Genomic DNA, 20,913 nt, shown 5'->3' with positions numbered 1-20,913 from the left:
TCCTGGCCCCCAGCTCTGTGTTCGAACCAGCATGTCACTTTTCTCATGGTGTTATTTCACAGGCCGCACAGGAAGAGGATGGAAGAGGGGCCCTTAGCATGCTGAGGTCTGGCACAGATCAGAGTTGCTAACACCTGCATTCCCAGAATTCACTGGGACACTCTCCACCACACTCACCTTCATAAACTGCTCCATGGATTTGGAGGCCAGGGAGTTGGAGCGGAAGAGTGTGTTCGGATCAGCTGGAAGCAAAGAAAATGGATTTATAACCCAGCTGGGACCTGTGCCACATTGCATTTTCACAGTGCCTTTCACACAGCCTCCATCCCACGGTGCATTGCAGGGCTAAACAGCACCAGACAGTGAGCAGCACATGGCATCAGCTAGACACAGCACGGGGGTAGGTGCAAAAATGTTGTCAGAGCCTTCAGCCCTCTGGCCAGCAGTACAGGGACAGACTGAGGTGCCAGCAGCAGGGAGCAGATGGGTTTCCAAGGGAGATCGGGAAGAAGAGGGGGTGGAGACAGGCAGGCTACTTCAGGCAGCAGGAGTTGCGGGGGAGAAGGCGCTCACACCAGCAGAGACAGAGAGGCTGGGGCTGTGAGGAGCAGAAGGAGGTGGAGAGACAAATGCTGGATCCTGAAATAGTGGGGAGCCAGCTGAATGGCTTGGGGAAATGGTGGGGAAATGGAGCAGCTATTCTCTGCATGTGCAGGAAGGATTCTGGAGTCAAGGGGGCCAGCCCGGGGTGGGCGGAGCATAGGACTGGGGGCTGCCCCTCAGGTGAGAGCGGGGGAGACATGCGTGAGGATCCCAGCAGAGATGGAGCCATGTCACCACGTGCAATGCCCTGGAGAGCCAGCACGAGGCGAGGGGATAGCAAATGGAGACAAGAACCCTGCCCTGGTTCTTCCCTTGGAAGGCCGCTCCCAGGGAAGAGACCCCGGCCACACTAAGGCCCTTGGACTCTGATTGTGTGAAGTGGGGAGGAAGCCTGAGAACTCCCCTGTGTATGTGGCCTCCCTGGCCATGTAGGATGGCGTAAGGGCTACGAGGGGTTGTGAGCAGGGTGGCCAGTGCTATAGCGATGCACTGGCTGCCATGGTTGCACTGGGAGCTGGGCAGGCGCCAGAATACAGGGAGCCCAAGGATAGCTTGAAGTCACCTTCCCCTACCTCTCTATCCCTGCCTAGAGGGCAGGAAAGGAGTGACTGGGAATTCGGCCTTTAATCTAGTCCATTCCCACCATGAGGGTTTCTCTAAACAGCCTCTCTCCCCGCCACGTAGCCAGGCTGCGAGCTCAGTCCTGGGCAGATGCCAAGCAATTCACTGCACTGGTGCTGGAGCTGGGCCAAGCCCAACCCGATTGCTTCCTCCTGTAGGTACAGGCAGGTAGCCAGAGGCACGCCCCAGTCACCACATCTGCTCTGACAAGAAGCACTGCCTTGGAGTAGCTCCCACGCTAGACCTGGTGGAACCAATACCACTGGTACTAGAGCCTGGGGACCTTAGACACTGATCTCCACCGGTATCCAGGGCCCTGGGGACCTTAGACACTTATCCCCACCGGTATCCAGGGCCCCAGGGACCTTAGACACTGATCCCCACCGGTATCCAGGGCCCCGGGGACCTTAGACACTGATCCCCACCGGTATCCAGGGCCCCGGGGACCTTAGACACTGATCCCCACCGGTATCCAGGGCCCCGGGGACCTTAGACACTTATCCCCACCGGTATCCAGGGCCCCAGGGACCTTAGACACTGATCCCCACCGGTATCCAGGGCACCGGGGACCTTAGACACTGATCCCCACCGGTATCCAGGGCCCCGGGGACCTTAGACACTGATCCCCACCGGTATCCAGGGCCCCGGGGACCTTAGACACTGATCCCCACCAGTATCCAGGGCCCCGGGGACCTTAGACACTGATCCCCACCGGTATCCAGGGCACCGGGGACCTTAGACACTGATCCCCACCGGTATCCAGGGCCCTATGGACCTTAGACACTGATCCCCACCGGTATCCAGGGCCCCGGGGACCTTAGACACTGATCCCCACCGGTATCCAGGGCCAGGGTTACCTTAGACACTGATCCCCACCGGTATCCAGGGCCCCGGGGACCTTAGACACTGATCCCCACCGGTATCCAGGGCCCCGGGGACCTTAGACACTGATCCCCACCGGTATCCAGGGCAGGGGTACCTTAGACACTGATCCCCACCGGTATCTAGGACCAGGGGTACCTTAGACACTGATCCCCACCAGTATTTAGGGCCAGGGGTACCTTAGACACTGATCCCCACCGGTATCCAGGGCCAGGGTTACCTTAGACACTGATCCCCACCGGTATCCAGGGCCCTGGGGACCTTAGACACTGATCCCCACCGGTATCCAGGGACCTTAGACACTGATCCCCACCGGTATCCAGGGACCTTAGACCCTGATCCCCACCGGTATCCAGGGCCCCGGGGACCTTAGACCCTGATCCCCACCGGTATCCAGGGCCCCGGGGACCTTAGACCCTGATCCCCACCGGTATCCAGGGCCCGGGGTACCTAGGCACTAATACCCAGTGGTACCCATGCTCCCTGGTACCTCTTGCCATGGGTACCAATGCTCACTTGTGCTAGGGTCACAGGATGTTGCAGATTTTTCCCTATGAATGTTCACAAAGTGACAGGGGAACTTTCACCCAATGGTGGCTCCAGACATGCAGTTCTGATCTAGATCACAAACCCCGCAAAGCTCAGTAGGGCTGGGATGTAGAGTTTGGTCCAGCCCATTACAGAGGAAGGACAATCATTACACACACGGAACCAGATTTCAAATATCTGGGGGTGAAGTCACCATAATTCTTATTTGTTTTATGGTGGGGCCTAAAGACCCTAGCCGAGCTAGGAACCATTCTGTGCTAGGCTCCGTACAGACACAGAATGGGAGCGAGTCCCTGTGTCCCACTGTAAATAGACAAGACATACAAAGGGTGAGAGGGGAAACTGAGGCATAGCACAGGGCAGCCAGCAGGTCCGTGGCAGAGCCAGGAACAGAATCCAGGTCTCCTGACTCCCAATCCAGTGCTCTATCCACTAGGTCACACTGTCCCATGGGGCCGTCTACCATGCTTGTCTCACACCAACTGTTCCTAATGAGTGGGGAGGAGTTTGTTGCCACACATATTGACCCTTCACGCTCCTTGCCCCGTTGAGGTTCAATGTGGAGACCTATCTCCTATGCTGCTGCCTCAAACCTGCCCATTTCCAGCTCCCAAATGTTGCCAAGTGTCAGAACCCATGTTTGATCAGAGCATTTCTGGTCCATATCCCATTCTCCTGCCACCCCCTGCCTCCAAACCAGGCAGCCTGGGGTTTCCATGGAAACACAATGGCGCATTAGGACCAAAAGAAGGATGCTACGGTGAGGAGAGGAGCCAATCAGGGAGTTATGACAGGAAACCCAGTTTGAAGCAAGGTCTATCTGTGGCCTGGAACGGTTGGAAGGGGGCGGGAGATCTTGGTAGCTGCTCCCCACCACTCCCCCAGCCGCCATGTGACTGCAGGCTTGAGATCAGGAGAGGGAGAGGGGGAAGCAGGCCCTGCCCTTTGGATAGAGAGGGGTGGGAGTTCCTGCCCCCCTTCGTTTGGGGTTCCCGAGGCCAGTCTGAATTTAAAATCTTGTCTCGGTGTTGGAGGATGGGCTCACTTCAGATAGGTCTTTTGCTTGTGATTCCAAGGGAGGCCCAAGAGATGAGCACCCAGGGAAATGCACAGGGGCAGGCAGGTACCACTGCCAGCTGGTACCTAGGGCCACGGGTACCATCGCTGACTGGGACTAGTGTCACAGGTACCTCAGTATCGATACTAACTGGTACCTGGGTGCTAGGCAAGGTGTGGAAATGGGCTCAATGGGTGTTCGATTACCCCCCCTCCAGATTTCCTGGTCTAGGTGTGGCACAAGAGAACCCCCCCCAACACCAGGCAAGCAGCAGCGGGTGCCCTCCATATGGAGCACCCCAGATCACTCTGGGAGCTCCCTCAGCAATGCCCAGTGCCATGAGCTTTGCCAGTGACGAGCAGGCTCCTGGGGAAGGCACTGGGCCAGGCTCTCGCCACCAGGCCTTGGGGCAGCACTTACTGGTCTTGGTCACCTCCCGCAGGTTGAGGTAGTCCAGGAAGGGCACCGCCAGGCCCTGTCCCAGGAAGATCTTCACCAGCTTCGTGGCCACGTCCTGCCGGCTCTCCACCGAGCTGATCTCCTCCAGCAAGGCCAGCGGGCTGACGTCCTCCTCCTGCCGCACAGCAGGGCAGCGATGCTGTCTGTCCAGCACGCATCTGCCCCACCCAGGGAGACCCCCAGAGTTCCCTCACCGGAGCCCTCTCTGCTCCACACCAAGTGGGGCCCCTCTGCCCCACACAGGGAGATCCTCTCTTCCCCCCAGACCCGCTGTGCCCCCACACACCAGGAGGGTCCGTCTCTGGCCCCCATCCCAGGAGGAAGCTTTCAGAGAGGTGTGGGGTGCAGAGGGAGGGAAGCTGACAGGCCATTCCGATCGTGTGGCCAGGCTGAACCTGCAGGACCACGGGCTCGGCTGAGCACCCCACCCCTTCCCCAGTTCCCTGCCCCTTTGCAGCAGAGCCAGTTCCTTACCCCCAAGGCCCTGGACAGGACCCTGCCTACAGCCCCAGCCTGGGCTCCTCCTACTCCTGGCACCCCCTCCGCCTTCCCCTGGGACGAGCGCCCGCCTGCTGCCAGCTAACGCCTGCCCCTCCTGATACTGCCTCCTGCCCCCAGCAGCGCTCTCCCTGCCTACCACGACTTGCAGGGCAGAGGGCACATCTCACCCCATGGCCAGGTAGCCCTGGGTGAGGCCAGGGTGCTACAGAGGTGTATGGTCCCGATGCATCCTACTGGCTTCCGGGCAGCCCAGCATCAAGCCAGCAGGAGGCTCCATCACCCCCAGTGTAGTGGCCAGGCGAGGCCAGTGCGAGGGCACCCGGCAGCCGGGAAGCTGGCTGGCCAGTGGGCAGCCCCAGAGCCAGGGCTGAAGCCTCTTGCTGGCAGGACACAGGGGAGTGGCTTGAGGAGCCCACCCAGGGGCTGTGCCACTGTTACCCCTGTACTTCACGGCCCCTAGGGCTGGGCTGGGCTTGTCACTGAGCCTGGGCTTGCAGCCCCTGGCAGCCCCAGGAGAGCTGGCTGCTGTACTCAGATCCTGGGCGTGCCCCGGAGCCCAGCCACCAAGGCAGAGCGAGCCCAGGCCCGGGAGCACCTAGGGCTCTGGCCTCCAAGCCCCAGCACACGGCCCGCACTACCAGCAGACTAGAGGGGACTGGCATCTCAGAGAGCTCACAGCCACCCCCAGGCACTGACTGGCTGCTGCAACACCAGGGGGGTGTCGTGACTCTCCAGCAGGGCCGCCCAGAGGGGGGGGCAAAGGGGGCAATTTGCCCCGGGCTCCGCAGGGGCCCCCAAGAGAAGAGCGGAGGCTCCCGCCTCCGCCCCTCTCCTGGAGCCTCAGCGGATCAAGCGCCGAGTCTCCGGCCGAGCCCCTGAGCCCCGCCCCGATCCGAGCCGCGTGGTGAGGGGGCGGGGCTGGGAGCTCCAACGGGGCCTGAGCCCCGCCCCGCTCAGAGCCGCGTGGTGAGGGGGCGGGGCTGGGAGCTCCAACGGGGCCTAAGCCCCGCCCCGCTCAGAGCGGCGTGGGGAGGGGGCGGGGCAGCTGCCTCCGCTCGGCGTGGAGCTCACAGCCCCGCCCCCTCACCACGCGGCTCTGAGCGGGACGGAGCTCAGGCCCCGCCGGAGACGCGCTCGGGTAAGAGGCAGAGGCAGAGGCAGAGGCTGGGGCTGGGGCTGGGGCTGGGGCCGGGGGGGAAGTGGGACCCGCCGCCGCCGAAGCGCAGCCCGGTCTTCGGCGGTGGGGGGCCCCTTCTGTTCCGGGACCCACCACCAAAGTGCCCCAAGACCCGCGGCGGGGACCCCCCCCCACCGCCGAATTACCGCCGAAGACCGGGCTGCGCTTCGGCGGCGGGTCCCGCTTCGGTGGTAATTCGGCGGCGGGGGGCTCCCGCCGCAGGTCTTCGGGGCACTTTGGCGGCGGGTCCCGGAACGGAAGGGCCCCCCCGCCGCCGAAGACCCCAGGCCCCCGGAATCCTCTGGGCGGCCCTGCTCTCCAGGGCACTGGTGGGGCCAGCGAAATCAGAACAGCCCGGTGGAGAAATCATGGCTGGGGGCGAGGCCAGGACAGGAAAAGGAGGGAGCCAAGACTCACTGCCACTGGCTATTGAACCTCCTGCACCATCTCTGCCACCTACCCTGTGCTGTTGTCCTAACAACCCAGCGTCAATAGCAACCCACGGACCAGACCCCGCCCCCCGCTCACCATGATGGCCCCTAGGTCCCAAAAGGCCCTGGCCAGAGGCAGTGACATGTAGCAGGTGACCAGCCATCCAGGCAGGGCCTCAGCTGCCTGCCACTGTGGCCTCAAAGCATTGACACATCAAAAGTTTGCGTGCACACGCATACACACACGCACGTGCTCACATCCACACGTCCACGTGCACATGCACACACGCATACAGGCTGAGGAACAGCTGCTCTCTGCTTGAATCTTCATTCAGATTAACATGCCTGTCGGGTGCTACCCCACTCCTGCGGAGCCATCTGGGGCGATGCTGTTGCAAAGGTCCCTGGGCAGCGCTGGCGGGTGGCTCAGTGCTACCAGGGACAGATCGTTGCAGGCCCCAGACGGACGTCGTAAGGCCGGGAGATGAAGCGCAGGCTAAGGAGAACATGCTGCTATAGAGGGGTCAGGCACAACTGCTGGGGAGGGTGACCAGGTGTCCGGTTGAAAAGGGACCCTGGCGGCGCTGGTCAGCACCGCCGGCCAGGCCACTAAAAGCCCAGTCAGCGGTGCTGAGGCGGTAAGGCAGGCTAGCCCCTACCTGTCCTGGGGCACCGCCCCACGCCTAAGAAGTGGCCAACAGGTCTGGCTCCTAGGCTCCGCACGCTGCCTGGGCACTGGCTCCTGAGCTGGGGGGGCAGCACACGCCACGGAGCCTCCTGCCCCCACACCCCTTGCGTAGGACCTGGACCTGCTGGCTGCTTCCGGGACGCAGCACAGAGCCAGGACAGGCAGGCAGCCTGCTTTAGCCCCTCTGCGCTGCTAACCGGGATCCGCCCGAGGTCAGCCTGCACCCCAACCCTGAGCCGCAACCCCCTGCCCCAGCCCTGAGCACCCCCCGTGGACCCCAAAACCTCGGCACACCCCAGAGCTCACACCCCTAACCCAGAGCCCATCCCCCCTCCTGCACCTCAACCCCCAGCCCTGAGCCCCCCAAACCTGGAGCCCCCTCCTGCACCCCAGAGCCTGCACCCCCCATCCTGAACCCCTCATACCCGGCCCCACCCCAGAGCCCTCACCCTCACCCTCTCCCACACCCCAACCCCCTGCCTCAACCCGCACCCCGCTCCCACACTCTGGATCCCTCTGCCCCACCCCCCAGCCCAGACCCCCCTCCTGCATGCTGAACCCCTCATCTCTGGCCCCATCCCAGAGCCCGCACCCCCTTCCGCAACCCACCCCGCTGTCCCAGCCCAGTGAAAGTGAGTGGGGGTGGGGGAGAGCGAGCCACCAAGGGAGGGGGAATGTAGTGAGTGGGGGGCAGGGCCTCGGGGAAGGGGTGGGACTGGGCTGTTTGGTTTTGTGCGATTAGAAAGCTGGCAGCCCTACAGCTGGGGGACAGACACTGCCGCAGCAAGGAACTGTTCCCATCCCCCTGGTGGCATGAGTGAGGGGCCTGGGAACTAGAAAGTAAACTGAGGCTGCCCACTGCTTCCCCTCCTCCCTTCCATCTCCCCCATCCCGGCCCTGCCGTTCGCCCCCAACCCTCCTCCTCGCGTGTGCTGTCCGCACATGGCTTGGACGCAGACACGGTCAGGAGGCCGTGCACAAGGAGCCAGGCAGGCTGGTACCCACCTCGGCAGGGCACAGGATGGATTCCACCAGGAGCTCAATCAGGGGCTGGTAGTACATGGAGGGCAGGATCCTGTCCTCGGCCAGTCGGACTTTCAGCCTCAGAGCCCCCAGCTTTCCTCTGCAACGACACCCGAGACACCACCCACGTGGGCAAGCGTGCGTGGAATGAGTGCAAACCAGCACGGGGGAGCCGGTATCTGCAACCTGGTTCTAGCCAGCTCAGTCCTCCAGCACAGCAACCAGAATCTACAGCCAGTACCAACCATAACCCAGGGCCAAGAACCCGCAAGATGAGCCTGATTCCCTCTGTCCTTAACCTCTTCCCCTGTGCTGCTCTCCTTTCCTTCCAGCCCAGGGGCCCGGGGTAAAACCTCAGCCTTCCCTTGGCTGGGCTGCGACTACTGCGGTCAGTGCCCTGCCCGGCACCACCCCGTGGCACTGGTGTGCTTCCACCAGTGGAGGAACAGTCCTGTCCCACCACTGCTCTGCCTCGGCACGGGCTCTGTGGGTGAATCATGCTGGCACCAGCGCCTCCAGCGACCTTCCCATCCATCCGGCCAAGCCTTTCAAGCTCCTATTCCAAGGCAGGATGAATGGCCAGACGGCGAGAGGTCACCCAGAGCTGGACTATTGCAGCACATTACAGAGGATCCCTCTGCTGCCCCAGTGCCTCCTGTGCCTGATGCACTCCCAGACTCAAAGCCCCCAGTCTCCACGGGCTCACCTTAGAGCTCACGAGGGGCCCCGCTGGTGTGCTGGGAGGGAAGGGAGAGCTCAGGGGGGTTTGGCGCCCCAGCACCCTGGGCACTGGGGCAGGGATTTAAAGGGACTGGGGCAGGGAATGAAATGCCCATATTAACTCCATTTAAAGACAGCCCCTTAACGTCTTCAGCACCCCGCAGATGCTGAGTGCACACACGGGAAGGTGGCAAGGGGTGACCTGGTGGATGAACAAACCCCTCCTGACTGCCTTTGAGGAAGGGCAGCATCACTAAACCTCATTTTTCAGTTGGGGAAACTGAGGCACAGAGCAGGGCCTGACCTGCCCACGGTGCGCATGCAAGTCAATGACAGAGCTGGGACTAGAACCCAGGAGTCCTGAACCCCAGCCCCCTGACCTAAGCACTAGACACATCACCCCCCATGTTGGAAATGGAACCCGGGAATCCTGACTCCTAGCGCCCTGGTGTAACCACTGCTCCACGCTCCTCTCCCAGAGCTGGGACTAGGAGCCATGGTCACTCCTTCTCTTCCCCCCAGGGGTTAATGATGGCCCCTAGCTCAAGGCCAACTGTTTACCCAGCATCCTCCTCAGCGGTGGGGAAGGGCAGGAGCCTGAACCAGCCTTTGGCAGGGGATCTCTGAAGGGCGTCCAGAGAGAACTCAACCTGTGTGGGACACGAAGAGAGGGACAGTAAGGGGACAGGAGCTGACAGCCGGGGGCAGTACTGCAGTGTCGGGGGAGCCTCTTCCCATTCTCCCGACTCCCAGCCCCTGGCGATAGAGCGGGAAAACTCCAGCCCTCACATTAGCTGCCAGCGTGGTTCATCCCCAGGCTGTTTCCCTGCCAGACTCTTAGAGCACTTCCAGCCTCACGCTGCATTGGCTCTGCCCCGGCACCCTCTGGGGAGCCGGCGTGCTCCAGCCCCGGGCCCCCTGCGGAGCCGGCGTGCTCCAGCCCCGGGCCCCTCTGCCAACCCGGCGTGCTCCAGCCCCGGGCCCCCTGCGGAGCCGGCGTGCTCCAGCCCCGGGCCCCTCTGCGGAGCCGGCGTGCTCCAGCCCCGGGCCCCCTGCGGAGCCGACGTGCTCCAGCCCCGGGCCCCCTGCGGAGCCGGCGTGCTCCAGCCCCGGGCCCCTCTGCGGAGCCGGCGTGCTCCAGCCCCGGGCCCCTCTGCGGAGCCGGCGTGCTCCAGCCCCGGGCCCCTCTGCCGAGCCGGCGTGCTCCAGCCCCGGGCCCCCTGCGGAGCCGGCGTGCTCCAGCCCCGGGCCCCTCTGCCGACCCGGCGTGCTCCAGCCCCGGGCCCCTCTGCCGAGCCGGCGTGCTCCAGCCCCGGGCCCCCTGCGGAGCCGGCGTGCTCCAGCCCCGGGCCCCTCTGCGGAGCTGGCGTGCTCCAGCCCCGGGCCCCTCTGCCGAGCCGGCGTGCTCCAGCCCCGGGCCCCCTGCGGAGCCGGCGTGCTCCAGCCCCGGGCCCCTCTGCGGAGCCGGCGTGCTCCAGCCCCGGGCCCCTCTGCGGAGCCGGCGTGCTCCAGCCCCGGGCTCCTCTGCCGAGCCGGCGTGCTCCAGCCCCGGGCCCCCCTGCCGAGCCGGCGTGCTCCAGCCCCGGGCCCCCCTGCCGAGCCGGCGTGCTCCAGCCCCGGGCCCCCTGCGGAGCCGGCGTGCTCCAGCCCCGGGCCCCTCTGCGGAGCCGGCATGCTCCAGCCCCGGGCCCCTCTGCGGAGCCGGCGTGCTCCAGCCTCGGGCCCCTCTGCCGAGCCGGCGTGCTCCAGCCCCGGGCCCCCCTGCCGAGCCGGCGTGCTCCAGCCCCGGGCCCCGCTGCGGAGCCGGCGTGCTCCAGCCCCGGGCCCCTCTGCCGAGCCGGCGTGCTCCAGCCCCGGGCCCCCTGCCGAGCCGGCGTGCTCCAGCCCCGGGCCCCTCTGCCGAGCCGGCGTGCTCCAGCCCCGGGCCCCTCTGCCGAGCCGGCGTGCTCCAGCCCCGGGCCCCCTGCCGAGCCGGCGTGCTCCAGCCCCGGGCCCCCCTGCCGAGCCGGCGTGCTCCAGCCCCGGATCCCTCTGCCGAGCCGGCGTGCTCCAGCCCTGGAAGCAGGAGGCTGAATGGATTCCACCCTCCACTTATACTCCCCCTAGGGTGACCAGATGAGAGGGAGAAAATATCAGGACACATTGGGGCGGGGGGGTATTCACTGTCAGAGAAAAATAAAGAGCTGAGTGCTGCCGGCGGAGCGAAATATCGGGACAAATTGTGTCCTGACCGAAGATTGGTCGGGATGCGGGACAAACACCTAAATATCGGGACGGTCCTGATTTTATTGGGATGTCTGGTCACCCTAACTCCCCCTGCCCCACAGCACCAAAACAGGGGACCCCCAAATTAAAATGGGGTTTGTTTACTGGGTCAGGCTTGCAGATCTCCCTGCAGTGGACCCTGGGGCTGAAGGGACCTAAACCCAAGAAAGACGCACAGTAGAGCCCAGACACAGGCCGAGGGCTCCCCGCCTGGCACCAGGCTTTACACCCGTCAGATACCTAGAAACCGCGGCTGCCATCAGCAAACTGCTCCACGCCCCTTGGAGTCTGTCTACACTGCAGTTAGAGCCCCGCACCTGGCAGCTGTGATAGATCCCTTAGCCTCTTCGGGGGCCCAGGCACTAGAGGGGGCAGGAGGGCAGAGGCACCCACAAGCGCAAACACATGCACCAAGAACAGCTGCAAAACTTTTCCTTTCACAAAGCTGTTAAGCCCTGTGATGTTATTGACATAAACTCTAACCGTATAGATCAGCGGTGCAACCACTGTTATATATTTGCAGCAAATATTGTACAAAGGTTGTCGTGTGAGGTGTCTATGGAAAGGTTACGATTTGCTGATTATGATCATGCTATCTGTATGGGTGTGTCATTTTTGTAGCTGAAGTTATGAATATTGGCTATGTACTTGTATATCAATGTGTTTTGATTCTTAGTAGCCTCAGTGAAGCATTTGGTCGGCTTCTTGAGAAGGGGCTATTCTCAGTAAGTGCCCAATCAAGAAATTTAACTGACAATGGACTTTGGCAGATGCCAATCCACATCTGAGCTGTCCTGGGAACGTTCAAACTAACATGTAAACAATGGCGTCGGCCTGTAAAGAACTGAGTCATGCATGGACATGTGACTTGCCCATGTGATGCCAAACTCCATCTTGCTGTGATCTTGCACATGAAAACCAACGGGTTTCCACCCACAAGAGAAAGCCTATAAAAGGCTGCTGCATCTCCTCCATCTTGTCTTCAATCCTGCTTCTTGCCTCGGGAGGGACTTTGCTACAAACTGAAGCTCTGAACAAAGGACTGAATGACCCATCCCAGCTGTGGATGGACTCCAGAGACTTGTTTTGAACCTGCAGTTTATTCCATCACTGCTACAAGATTGAACTAAGAACTTTGCCATTACTGTATGTAATTGATTCCATTTAACCAATTCTAGCTCTCATCTCTATCTTTTTCCCTTCTATGAATAAACCTTTAGATTTTAGATTCTAAAGGATTGGCAACAGCGTGATTTGTGGGTAAGATCTGATTTGTATATTGACCTGGGTCTGGGGCTTGGTCCTTTGGGATCGGGAGAACCTCTTTCCTTTTACTGGGGTGTTGGTTTTCATAACTATTCATCCCCAGGACGAGTGGCACTGGTGGTGATACTGGGAAACTGGAGTGTCTTGGGAATTGCTTGTGTGACTTGTGGTTAACCAGTGGGGTGAGACCGAAGTCCTCTCTCTCTGTCTGGTTTGGTTTGCCTTGGTGTGCAAAGGACCCCCAGCCTGGGGCTGTGACTGCCCTGCTCTCAGCAATTTGTCCTGAACTGACACTCTCAGAAGTGTCCCACCAAAGGCAGCATCGTTACAAGCCCTCTCTCCCCACTTGCTTGGCCCGGCTCTTCTGGCAGGAGGCTGGCCCGAGCCTTGCTGAGCCGCTACCCCCCGGTGGAATAGCAATCAGACAGGTTCTGCTTCCCCTGCCAGACAGAACTGCCGTGACATGGGGATCAAGTGAACTGAGCAGCAGGTTCAGGTCTCAGCTGCCGGCTCGTTCTGGCTGGTGTCAGGACACAGCGTTACGCACCCTGCACATATCTCCAAGCTGTACCTTCACCCTCAATGATTCATGAGCATTTTCCTCTCTCTCTCTGACCTCCTCTCCTTGGACTTGATTCTCAGTCACCCTAAGGTCCCTTGTGCCACTCTGGCAGACTACACAGAGCATGGGGAGGGCACCACAGCTGCCCTCTTGCTGGTGTAAGTGACCTACACAAGCCCTGCTCTCAGCCCACGGGCACAGGGGCAGATCAGGGCTCAGCGCTGCTCTCCAGCTATTCCCAGAGCCCATGGCGGAGGGCGCATGGAAAGCAAAGCATGACTAGAGCAGCCCTGGGACAATGTTAATTCACACCAGAGGCCGGGCAGAATCCAGCAAGTGCAAGGGGGGCTTAGAACCAGCCTCACACATACACCCCGTCCTGTCCCCGGCCACCAGCACAGCAACAGAGGAACTGAGAAACCAGCCTGCTAGGTCGTTTTGCCTCCCCCCACATCAAACTGACCAGCTGAGAAAGGGATCCACACTCCTTACAAGCCAGCAGGAGCTCTGAGACTGCAGCAGGCCTGTGTGCCATTGGCCTTCCCCCCTCGAATCCCTCGTCATCCCCCACCCCGACCAGAGCCACCAGCCCCCACACCGGAGGCACTGAGGAGACGGCTGGAGCTGCTCACCCGTCCCAGGAAGTCGTTCTTCCCCACCATGTCCCAGTCCCACACCTCCACGCTCACACGGGACCCCTTGGATTCCTTCCCGGGCACCCCCTCCTCCAGGTCAAACTCCAGCACCTCCTCCCAGTGCGGGAAGCGAGTCTTCTTAATGATCTGCAAGGGGAGAGAGAAAGGTGGCATGTCAGAGAGGAATGGGGAGTCAGGTGGGGAAGGTCTGTTCCAGCATGACAACACGGGTGTGACACAGGGCCAGGGCCACCCGGGGGGGGGGGGGGGGGGGGGGGGGGGGGGGCAAGTGGGGCAATTTGCCCCGGGCCCTGCAGGGGCCCCCACGAGAGTTTTTCGGGGGCCCTGGAGCAGGGTCCTTCACTCGCTCCGGGGGGCCCGGAAAACTCTCACGGGGCCCGGGTCTTCGGCAGTAATTTGGTGGCAGGGGGCCCCCGCTGCGGGTCTTCGGAGCACTTCGGCGGCAGATCCCGGAGCAGAAGGACCCCCCGTTGCCAAATTACCGCCAAAGCGGGGGCCCCCCGCGGCCAAAGACCCCAGGCCCCCTGAATCCTCTGGGCGGCCCTGCACAGGGCTCCGGCAAAAGCCAAGAGCAATTGTAACCCACACACCTCCTGGGTGTGGTGTTCTGTCCCATCTAGTGGCCACTTAGAGAGAGATTAATGAGTTTGCGCTACAGCCTTAACTAACAGTCATATGGCTTTTAGCTTATGTGGTAGAGGCTCATGCATTTAGCTCCAGAGGTCCCAGGTTCGATGGTGACGACTGGGACCTGTCAGCGTTACACAATGTTGGGAACAAAACCAAAGGCTGTTTGGTAAACACTTGGCTGGTGTGAAATGGGCACGTAAACTCAGCTGTGGGCAAACCTGCTGCAGCAGCAAAAGAGTGAGGCGAGCCGGTGTGTTCCTGCCAGAGAAGGCGTCCCTTAGAAACGAGAACGGCAGCATTCTTTAGTAATCGCACCGCTCCTGACAGGGCTCTGGGCAGGCCCCGGGGAAGTGCGCCGATTGCCTTGCCACTGCACTGAGAGGCAAAGGACGGAGCAAGAGCACAAGGATGCCCTGGGCTGCCCATCCCCAGAACACCTCACACAGCTAAAGGGGGGCTGGGGAAGGCCACACTCCCCTGCAGCCTGGCAGCTCTCCTGACCTACAGATATGTCTGGGAAGAGAGCTCTTCCCCCCCGCCCAGGTGTCAGCTGGGGGCGGGGGCTGGCCCTAAGCCCTTGCCTTGCGCTCGCTGTGTGCAGGGAGGGCAGCATGTTGTCTCTGCTCCAAGGCCCCAGCCCAGCCCAAGTCACATGTGTCCTGCTCCCTTCATGGCTGGCTGATGGATTCAGGGCTCAGATCCTACACTGGTGGGTTGGAGATACACAGGCAGGCTTCCCACCGCTCTCTCAGCTGTCACTAGCACACAGTGCAAACCACCCGCAGTCCCAGTGAAAGCAGTGGGGGGTCTGGCTGTCCCTCCCAGAGCCCCTCCCCTTGTGCCACTGGCATTGCAACTAAAAGGAGCCCTGTCCCGTCCCTTGCCCCCATGCAGCCAGGCCAGAGAGCTTGCTTCTACTCACAGCTGTCTCCAAAGCGTGGCCATCCCAGGACACTCGCGCAAAGGGGTCCGAGGTGCCGGAGATGTCCCGCGGGGCCAGGTCTCTGGGGGGAGAGGACAAGAGGAGGAGGATGGATGGCTAGGGGAGAGGACAGAGGCATGGGGTGGTAGGGGCTGACTTGGCCTCCCCAGGGTGGCCAGGGGGCATTGAAAGACTTTTGGGGCAGGGACTGTTGCTGGTCTGTTTTTGGACAGCGCCTGACACAATGGGGCCTGGCCAGTGCCCGGGACAGCTTCAACGCACTAACGCAACACAAACAACAGCCAGGACACAGGAGAAAATAAACCCTCTGAAAGGCCCGGAAGTTAAACCCTGAGGCGCTGACTGGGAGCTTTACGACAAAATCCTCCCCCCTTCTCCCAGTCCTCAGTGCCACATGCTCTGCCCTACTCCTGCAGCATGGAAAATGGCACAGTAAGCGCCCTCTCCTCCCCACGCAGGACACCAGCAAGCTGGTGCCCAGGCTGGCTTTGCACTGGGAGATCCTGCTGCTCCATCACCTCTCAGACAGCGGCAGGAGCTGGAGTGGACGGGGATGCACCCGAAAACTGCAGGGCTGCCCCACTCTGCATCTCACTCCTGCAGGGTGGAACTATGGAGTGGGATGGGGAGAAGCGGGGAAAACCGAAGGAGCTCTTGAAAGTGCCTATGGAGTCAGAGAAGCCCCAGAACAGCCTGGCAGGGGCTCAGCATTTGGGGACATCCCAAGTGGGTGATCTACCAGCTGGAGATGGAGGTGAGAGCAGAGAGCATTCCTGCAGGGAAAGAAAAGGCCAGGAGAGCCAGAGCTCCCCTGCCTAGGCCCTGGGGAGCCGTGGGCGAAGGCTGAGAGTGACAGCGGAAGGAAAAGTGAACATGGCCCTTTAAGGGGAATACAGCCCACCCCTCAGAGCTCTCTTACTGCACCCCCCAAGTCTTCTTCCCTCCCACCCTGTCTTCCCCCCCCCTCGCACTGTCCCCTACTCCACCTGTCCCCCACACACATACCAGGGGTCCCTTAGCCAACACTTTCTGTTCCCATGGCTACTCTCCAGTATTAGCAGCATAGCCTCCTCCCCTGCTCTGGGGGGGGGGGGGGCACTGCCCCATGGCTGGGGCAAGTCACAGGCAGCAGAAGGGGTGAGCCAAGGGACACAAGTCCCAGTCTCGCCCCCCTGGAGATGCGCACTGCCCCGCCGAGAGCCCTGCCTGGTGCTTTCATCATGAGCCAGCCCTCCGTGGGCCTCAGGAATGCCAGGCCACTGCAGGCCGGGAAGGGATAGCCTGCCCTCATGGAGGTAGCACATGCTCCCCTAGTTCCCTGGAGAACCGCTGTGGAGCTCTCCTGCCCCACAAGAAGGGGGAGGAACTGACCCACCCCCTCTCGCCTGCCCCTCTGCAGAAGAATGCTGGGAAGATGGAGCCTGCCGCATTGGCTCACCCCATCTCCACTCCCTGAGCACTCTCCATGGCCACAGTGTTGCCTAGGAGCCTGCGCTGGTTGCTAGGATGCCTTCTCTGCATCGTGCTGCTCTCTGCCAAGCCTCCTGGCTGGCTGGCTCCGGTGCAATGGGGCTGGGCCTCTACACTCCCTTACCGATCACGCTGGCCTGTGCCCCAAAGCAGGGAGGCTGTAGCCAGAGCCACAGGACTGCACTCATGTCCCCATGGAGGGAATCCCCATCCTGTGCCTAGCTCCATGTGCTGAGACCCAGAACTCAGGAATCCTGGCGTCTATTCCTGGCTCTGCCACTGCTGACCTCAGACAAGTGATTTCACTTGTCTATGCCTCAGTTTCCCCACCTGTAAAACAGGGCTAACGATACTGCTCTCCTTTGTAAAGCGCTTTGAGATCTGAGATTAGATGCTCTAGATGAGAACTAGGCATTATTAACACTCTGGCAGGGAATCTTAGCACTACATGTAAGGGGTGTGGGGCTGGGGCCTGAGCTATAAGGAATCACTAGGCTGTCAACAAAAAAGAGAGGGGCCTGGAATTGAAGACTAAAGCTACCTTTAAAAAAAGGGAAGAAGGAAGATCCAGGGAACTACAGGCCAGTCAGTCTCACCTCAGTCCCTGGAAAAATCATGGAGCAGGTCCTCAAGGAATCAATCCTGAACCACTTAAAGGAGGGGAAAGTGATCAGGAACAGTCAGCATGGATTCACCAAGGGCAAGTCATGCCTGACTAACCTAATTGTCTTCTATGATGAGATAACCGGCTCTGTGGATGAGGGGAAAGCAGTGGATGTGCTATTTCTGGACTTTAGCAAAGCTTTTGATACAGTCTCCCACAGTATTCTTGCCAGCAAGTTAAAGAAGTCTGGGCTGGATGAATGGACGGTAAGGTGGATAGAAAACTGGCTAGATGGTCGGGCTCAACGGGTAGTGATCAATGGTTCCATGTCTAGTTGGCAGCCGGTATCAAGTGGAGTGCCCCAAGGGTCGGTGCTGGGGCCGGTTTTATTCAATATCTTCATTAACGATCTGGAGGATGGTGTGGACTGCACCCTTAGCAAGTTTGCAGATGACACGAAACTGGGAGGAGTGGTTGATACGCTGGAGGGTAGGGCTAGGATACAGAGGGACCTAGACAAATTAGAGGATTGGGCCAAAAGAAATATGATGAGGTTCAACAAGGACAAGTGCAGAGTCCTGCACTTAGGATGGAAGAATCCCATGCACTGCTACAGACTAGGGACCGAATGGCTAAGCAGCAGTTCTGCAGAAAAGGACCTAGGGGTTTCGGTGGACGAAAAGCTGAATACGAGTCAACAGTGTGCCCTTGTTGCCAAGAAGGCTAATGGCATTTTGAGTTGTATAAGTAGGGGCATTTCCAGCAGATCAAGGGATGTGATCATTCCCCTCTACTCAGCACTGGTGAGGCCTCATTTGGAGTACTGTGTCCAGTTTTGGGCCCCACACTACAAGAAGGATGTGGATAAATTGGAGAGAGTCCAGCGGAGGGCAACAAAAATGATTAGGGAGCTGGAGCACATGACTTATGAGGAGAGGCTGAGGGAACTGGGATTGTTTAATCTGCAGAAGAGAAGAATGAGGGGGGATTTGATAGCTGCTTTCAACTACCTGAAAGGGGGTTCCAAAGAGAATGGATCTAGACTGTTCTCAGTGGTAGAAGATGACAGAACAAGGAGTAATGGTCTCAAGTTGCAGAGGGGGAGGTTTAGGTTGGATATTAGGAAAAACTTTTTCACTAGGAGGGTGGTGAAGAACTGGAATGGGTTACCTAGGGAGGTAGTGGAATCTCCTTCCTTAGAGGTTTTTAAGGTCAGGCTTGACAAAGCCCTGGCTGGGATGATTTAGTTGGGTTTGGTCCTGCTTTGAGCAGGGAGTTGGACTAGATACCTCCTGAGGTCCCTTCCAACCCTGAGATTCTATGATTCTATGATTCTATGATACCAAGTCACTTTAGCAGTAACTGTGTTTGAAAAGGTCTGTGATGCAGCACGTTAAGGATACTGGCCCTTTCCTGCTGGGACTCCTGGGTTCAAATCATGCGGAAAAATGTGGAGCAAATAATCAAGCAATCAATTTGCAAACACTTAATAAGGTGATAAGTACCAGTTAACATGGACTTGTCAGGAACAAATTGTGTCAAACCATCCCAATAGCTTTCTGTGACAGGGTAACACGCCTTGTGGGGGGGGGGGGGAAAGTGGTAGATGTGGTTTATCCTGACTCTAGTAAGGCTTTTGATACTGTCTTGCATGACCTTTGAGACATTATGCCCTATATTCTTCAAAGAGATCTGCTTATGATACGAATATGGCATCAGTAAGATGTATTTTATGCAAGATGGGTCATGTGAGATATCATTGGAAAGATTATGATGTACTGAATGTGATTATCCTATTTGTATGCATGTGTCATTTCTGTATCTGAAATTAAGAATATTAACTCTGTATCAATTGCAAAAGTGTTTGCACCTGGGGAAAACCCACCAGACAAAATGCAATCAGTCTGGCTGGTTAGTGAATAGACCATTAGGAAGGACAATAGGTCTTTGAAGATGCTAATCTCTCCACATTCCTGAGAAGCTTCCTGGGATGCTACTTTGACACTGCAGGGTTATGTGATCATGTGACCTGGTACTGGACACCATCTTGGACTGCTGGTATTTTTCCACTAGGAGAGAGTTGGGATCAAACTGGGAAACAAAGGATTCCCGCCATATGTAAATCCTATTTAAGGCTGGGGAGTGAGTTAATCAAGGTTGGTTCTTCAGTGAATTCCCACCCAAGATGACTGCTGGAAACACCTACAACTGAACTGGGGAAGAACTGGACCCAGGCTAGAAGGGGTATGGCCTGTGAAAGAAATATCTGGAGTTTTAAGCTGCAGGCAAGAGCAGTTTGTCCTCAAGAAATTCTGCAACCTGCCTAAAACAAAATTTAAGGTGAGAAATTACTACTTGTAGCCAATTTCTTTAGTGTTTATTGTATTTGCTCAGTACTCTGCTTTGATCTGTTTGCTATCCCTTCTAATCACTTAAAATCGACCTTCTGTAGATAACAAACTCGGGTTTTGTTTATTCTATAACCAGTTTGTGTAATTCATAAAGGGGGGAGGGGCAAAAACCACACTGAGGGAGGGGTGGATTTCATAAGCTGTGTAGATCTCTGTGCAACACAAGACAATATGATCTTGGGTTTCCACCCCAAAGGGGGGTGCACTGGAGTGCTGGGCGATCCCTCAGCTAAATCTTCCCACACAGAGCTGATCTCAGTGTCTGTGTCTTTCTGCAGCTGGGTGTGTGTGTGTGTGTGTGTGTGTGTCTGTGTGCGCGCGCGCTGGAGCAGGACAGTGTGAGGAAGCCAAGGCTGGTGGAATGGGTGGCTCAGTGGGATCCCAGTACATCAGGTGGTGCCCTGACAAGGTGGGGAACCCATCACAACCTTTGCAGAAACAAACTAGGGAAATACAACCTAGCTGGAACTACTAAAAGGTGAGTGCAAAACTGGTTGGAAAACTGTTCCCAGAAAGTAATCATCAGTGGTTCACAGTCAAGCTAGAAGGGCATGACGAGTGGGGTCCCGCAGGGATCGGTTCTGGTTCTGTTCAATATCTTCATCAATGCTTTAGATACTAGAGAGAAAGTACACAGACCATACACTTAAAAAGTCTGCAGACGATACCAAGCTGGGAGGGGTTGCAAGTGCTTTGAAGGATAAAATTAAAATTCAAAATGAGCTGCACAAATTGGAGAAATGGTCTGAAGTAAACAGGAGGAAATTCAATAAGAACAAATGCAAAGTACTCCACTTAGGAAGACACAATCAGTTGCACACATACAAAATGGGAACTGACTGCCTAGGAAGGAGTACTGGGGAAAGGGATCTGGGGGCAGGGGTGAAAGTAACTTACCGGTACTGCCGGAGTCCTGAGGGGGGCGTGGCCTCACCCAGAAGAGGCGTGGCCTCTCAAGATTTAAAGGCCCTGGGGAACGAGCTGTGGCTGGGAGACACAGGGCCTTTAAATCAACCAGGGGCTCCCAGCTGAAGAGGTGGCTGGGAGCCCCCCAGGGCTCAGGGGCAAATTAAAGGGCCCGGGGCTCCGGCTGCGGGGGGGGAACCCCGAGCTTTGCGGGGCTGGGGCAGGGATTTAAAGGGCCCAGAGCTCCTGCCACTGAGGGGAGCCCGGAGCCCTTTAAATCCTGTCCCCAACCCGGCCACCAGAGCCGTGGCCGGGATTCAAAGGGCTCTGGGCTGCCCACAGCCGCGGGGAGCTCTGAGCCCTTTAAATCCCAGCCCCAGCCTGGCCGCCAGAGCCCTTTCAATCCCCGCCATGGAAGTCAATGCGGTCCGGCATGGCGTATTGGCTCTTGATGGTATGCCGGACCGGACTGGCTTACTTTCACCTCTG

General features: G+C 59.0%; 1 protein-coding gene across 2 annotated transcripts in view; it reads right to left on the bottom strand.

Moving 5' to 3' along the window:
• The window catches only part of RASAL1 (RAS protein activator like 1), a 115,574-nt gene that overhangs the window by 48,145 nt on the left and 46,516 nt on the right, over positions 1–20,913 (bottom strand). For both annotated transcript variants that reach the window (XM_044990534.1, XM_044990536.1), the window contains exons 6-11: positions 15,013–15,094; positions 13,437–13,586; positions 9,273–9,361; positions 7,974–8,091; positions 4,133–4,286; positions 178–242 (exon numbers count right to left, since the gene is read on the bottom strand). In XM_044990534.1, coding sequence (XP_044846469.1) covers positions 178–242; positions 4,133–4,286; positions 7,974–8,091; positions 9,273–9,361; positions 13,437–13,586; positions 15,013–15,094 — 658 coding nt within the window. The remainder of the gene's footprint in view (positions 1–177; positions 243–4,132; positions 4,287–7,973; positions 8,092–9,272; positions 9,362–13,436; positions 13,587–15,012; positions 15,095–20,913) is intronic.

The sequence above is a fragment of the Mauremys mutica genome, chromosome 16 (genome assembly GCF_020497125.1).
Source record: "Mauremys mutica isolate MM-2020 ecotype Southern chromosome 16, ASM2049712v1, whole genome shotgun sequence".
In the NCBI taxonomy this organism is placed as follows: domain Eukaryota; kingdom Metazoa; phylum Chordata; order Testudines; family Geoemydidae; genus Mauremys; species Mauremys mutica.
The sequence above is the reverse complement of the archived record's forward strand: the minus strand, read 5'-3'. Positions and strand labels throughout refer to the sequence as shown.